Raw genomic sequence first — 4,285 nt, 5'->3', positions numbered from 1 at the left:
ATGAATTTAGGTACACTAGATGGCGCAACATATCGGTTTATCCATCTATCTATTCGTTTTCCACCTGATGAATCACTTTAAAATATATTCTATAAAATAATATATGCACAACAGAAATTAAATGATGAGATGAAAATGTGTTATAACGGCGCATAGAAAGAACAACAATTAAATGGACCTACAATATTATTGACTATTTGCAAATTGTAACTATTGAGACGAGTTAATAAAATAAAAATCAAGTCGAGAACAAGAACAAAATTTTATAAACGAAAACCTCTCGCCGAGCATTGGTTATTATATTATTTCTCTGTCATTGTTCCCATCTTCATTAAAAGGCATAAGATGACAAAAACAAGATCTTGAAGAATCTATCTATATACTACTAAAACTCTGAGATTGTTTGTTTGTTTGCTTATTTTCTCAGTCAAAAAATCATTCAAACTACCGTTCGCGCTCTTTACGAAACTTCATCGGGCCACGGGTTACCGAGTTAGCGCCGTTTTTGGGGTCACTTTTATGAAAATTTCTAGCATGAGTAATTTTACATCACACTACCGTTCGCGCTCTTTACGAAACTTCTTCGTTCAAATCTATTTCCCTGTCAATGTTCCCATCTTCATCAAAAGGCGTAAGATGACAAAAACAAGATCTTGAAGAATTTCTCGATAATGTGCCTTGGTTATGGTAGGTAATTCGAAGAAAAAATAAAGTGTTACTGTTTCTTATTTGCAGAATGTTTAAGAGGAAAGACCATAACATAATGAACTAATTCATCACAATACCTGAAAACTCTGACTTCACTTTTTTGAAAAATGAAATGGTCTTTACTTTTTACTCCCGATCAACAATCAAATATATTTTTTTAATTATGAATAACATGAATGGATTGAAATATTTAATTTAATTATCTCAAAATAAACCTCCATTTCGGTGCAAGATTGAAATTAGCTTGAATTCTTCATAACTTTTGAATAGTGGGTGACCCAACGGGTCACGGGTTGTCTAGTTTATTATAAAACTATGGTTTCTTTTGTCGATGTACTCACCATCTACAACTTTATAGAACATTTATTATAAACTATAGTACGTTTTGTGGATGTACTTACCATCTGAAACTTTATAGAACATTTATTATAAAACTATGGTTTATTTTGTGGATGTACTTACCATCTGAAACTTTATAGAACATTTATTATAAAACTATGGCATATTTTGTGGATTTACTTACCATCTGTAACTTTATGGAACATTTATTATAAACTATAGTATATTTGTTGTTAATGTGCTTACCATCTGTAACTTTATAGAACATTTATTATAAAACTATAGTTTATTTTGTTGATGTGCTTACCATCTGTAACTTTATAGAACATTTATTATAACACTATGGTTTATTTTGTGAATGTACTTACTATCTGTAAGTTTATAGAACATTTATTACAAAACTATGGTATATTTTGTGGATGTATTTACCGTCTGTAAGTTTATAGAACATTTATTATAAAACTATGGTTTAGTTTGTGGATGTACTTACTATCTGTAACTTTACAGATGAAAGCATTTTCCAGTTCACAAGGAAGAACTTTCCACTGTTTATCTTTGTCAAAAGCTACGCAGCTGGTACCATTGGTAGATGGATTCTCTGGCTGTCTTGGGCCCCAGTTTGTATAATAGACAGGCCACGTGTCGATCCATCGGAAACGTCCCTCATCCTGAAAGTCAGAAGTGGCAACATACGTAAATGCTAGCGCATGTATTCAGTTTGTAAAACATGTCTTTTCTTTGATCAGATCAAAACTGTTGTTCTCATAAAAAGTCTGAATGATAAAGATAAGGAAAAACATTGGATAATCTCAAAGTTTAAGAAAACTATAAACATATATTTCATACTTACTTTCTGAGAATACAATCCATTCCAGACCGTATCGTTCGTTGACATGAGCACTGAATGTAGAAAAGCTTGTTCGTATGGACTTGTGACTGATACTAGGTGGCCTTTTTCTTTTGCACACTCATTTTCAGCATCTTGCCAAGATTTCTTTTCTTTCTGGATAAGCTTGTAACAAGATTTCTGATATCCTACGTAACCCCTACCTCGCGAGGAGCAATCTGTTTCAGAAGGCGGCGGAGTGGTGATTTGTGGATCTGGAATTTGATAAGTTTTATGTATTGCAATTCCTTTCAAGGGAAATATTTTTTTATTTGAAAAAAGTTATTATTAAGTGTTATTAGGTAAATGTGTTATAAAACATTCCATTTTCATGAATAGTTATGAATAAATATTATTTCATTTTTCTTAAACGTTTCAAAATAAATCCAGGGGGAGTATCCAGGCCGCACTACTAGAGCAGTTTGGAAGACTTGTATTTGTCTTTCCAAAGAAACCTGACAGTAATAGTTCATTGACATCTAACAATGAAGATATGCTACTCGACCAATAGAAAGTAACGTCTCCCTCTGTCACTGCTATTGGTCGAGTAGCATTTAGTAACGTCTCCCTCTGTCACAAATGCTACTTGACCAATAGCAGTGACAGGGGGAGACGTTACCAAATGCATTGTTGATACTATTTATGTTTTACCAAAATGAGCATTACTTCAGGAGAAATGACAGTGTTTTTAAAATACTGCTAAAATGACAGCATGAAAGTTGCAGTGTTGTTACATGAGACTACGACGGCCTAAACATTTTGTTACGTGAGACTACGGTGGCCTAAACATTTTGTTACGTGAGACTACAATTGTCTAAGCCTCTTGTTACGTGAGACTACAATTGTCTAAACCTTTTGTTACGTGAGACTACGGTGGCCTAAACATTTCGTTACGTGAGACTACAATTGTCTAAACATCCCAGAGGCCCCACATTCCTCAATGTTTTGTCACAGCGTGTTTCTGTTTCTCTACAAAACATCATCATAATATTATCACACAGGTGCTTGTTGAATTCCGCGCAAAGCTACACAGGACCTATAGTAGAGGGAATACACCATGTCAACACTACTCATCGCCAGTTTTGGATACTCCTTTATCAGGGCGAATAGTGGTATTTGACCATTACTTTCATAACTCACTCACAACCCCACATTACATAACGCGATTCTTTGTTCTTTCTTTTTTCATAAATATATTTTTTATTTTTTGATGAACCAAGGAAACTCTGATCCGTTCTCCGGTACGCTAACCTCTGGGCCCAACTAGACCCAACAGATAGGTCAACTTCTTTAAAATAGCTATTACCTAAAATCTGTGGTACCCAAGATGTGAAAACGTTTAAAATTCCTTAACTATTCTATTCTTTCAAAGCATCAACAATAATATTAATATTGAAATATTTATATGTTTTCTATAAATGTTATGACGTACCCATGATTTTTAACAGAATTTCCTTTCATTTCTAACTAAATATGAAACTATTCCTCAAAATACTTTTAAAATTAAACAACCAAAATCTTGAAAATGTAATCCAAACGACGAATTTTACTTTGTTTGGAATCACCTGTTCATAAACAAACCTTTATATCTCTGACAAAGTGTAATTCAAACGACGAATTTACTTTGTTTGAAATCGCCTGTTCATAAACAAACCCTTATATATATCTGACAAAGTGTAATCCAAACGACGAATTTACTTTGTTGGAAATCGCCTGTTCATAAACAAACCTTTTGTATCACTGACAAAGTGTAATCCAAACGACGAATTTACTTTGTTTGAAATCGCCTGTTCATAAACAAACCTTTATATATATCTCTGATAAAGTGTAATTCAAACGATGAAGTTTACTTTGTTTGAAATCGCCTGTTCATAAACAAACCTTTATATCTCTGACAAAGTGTAATCCAAACGACGAATTTACTTTGTTTGAAATCGCCTGTTCATAAACAAACCTTTATATCTCTGACAAATGTAGCTTTGCTTTCGATCACAAACGTAGTCATTCCATTTTCCGATTTTTGTGTTTGATGACATCATTTCTACACATTTTTCCTGCAAAATTATAATAAAGCATTCCTTCAGTCTTACCTCAGAACGAAAATACTAAAAAGTTTAGGTTAAACCGACTTTTAAAAAAAAATTATTCAACATTTTTAGTTGAACTTTTAAAAAAACGAAACATTAGAAAGTTTAGGTAAAATACAGGAATTAAAATTCACACATTAAACTTTTAGAAAAATTAAAGTATTGAAATAGCTTTTAACACAATTGAAGTATTGAAAACCTCACGTTATAACCAGGGATGTTGAAATTTCTGGAAAACAGTTATTAAAAAATAACCGAAATCTTT

General features: G+C 32.6%; 1 protein-coding gene across 1 annotated transcript in view; it reads right to left on the bottom strand.

Annotated features, from left to right (window-relative positions):
• Positions 1-4,285, bottom strand: part of LOC111088930 (macrophage mannose receptor 1-like) — a 74,120-nt gene that overhangs the window by 36,605 nt on the left and 33,230 nt on the right. Inside the window, exons 7-9 of the mRNA XM_022400278.1 lie at positions 3,888-3,987; positions 1,898-2,148; positions 1,538-1,715 (exon numbers count right to left, since the gene is read on the bottom strand). Coding sequence (XP_022255986.1) covers positions 1,538-1,715; positions 1,898-2,148; positions 3,888-3,987 — 529 coding nt within the window. The remainder of the gene's footprint in view (positions 1-1,537; positions 1,716-1,897; positions 2,149-3,887; positions 3,988-4,285) is intronic.

The sequence above is a fragment of the Limulus polyphemus genome, unplaced genomic scaffold, assembly GCF_000517525.1.
Source record: "Limulus polyphemus unplaced genomic scaffold, Limulus_polyphemus-2.1.2 Scaffold4773, whole genome shotgun sequence".
NCBI lineage: Eukaryota > Metazoa > Arthropoda > Merostomata > Xiphosura > Limulidae > Limulus > Limulus polyphemus.
This window is presented reverse-complemented; position numbering and strand designations above follow the sequence as displayed.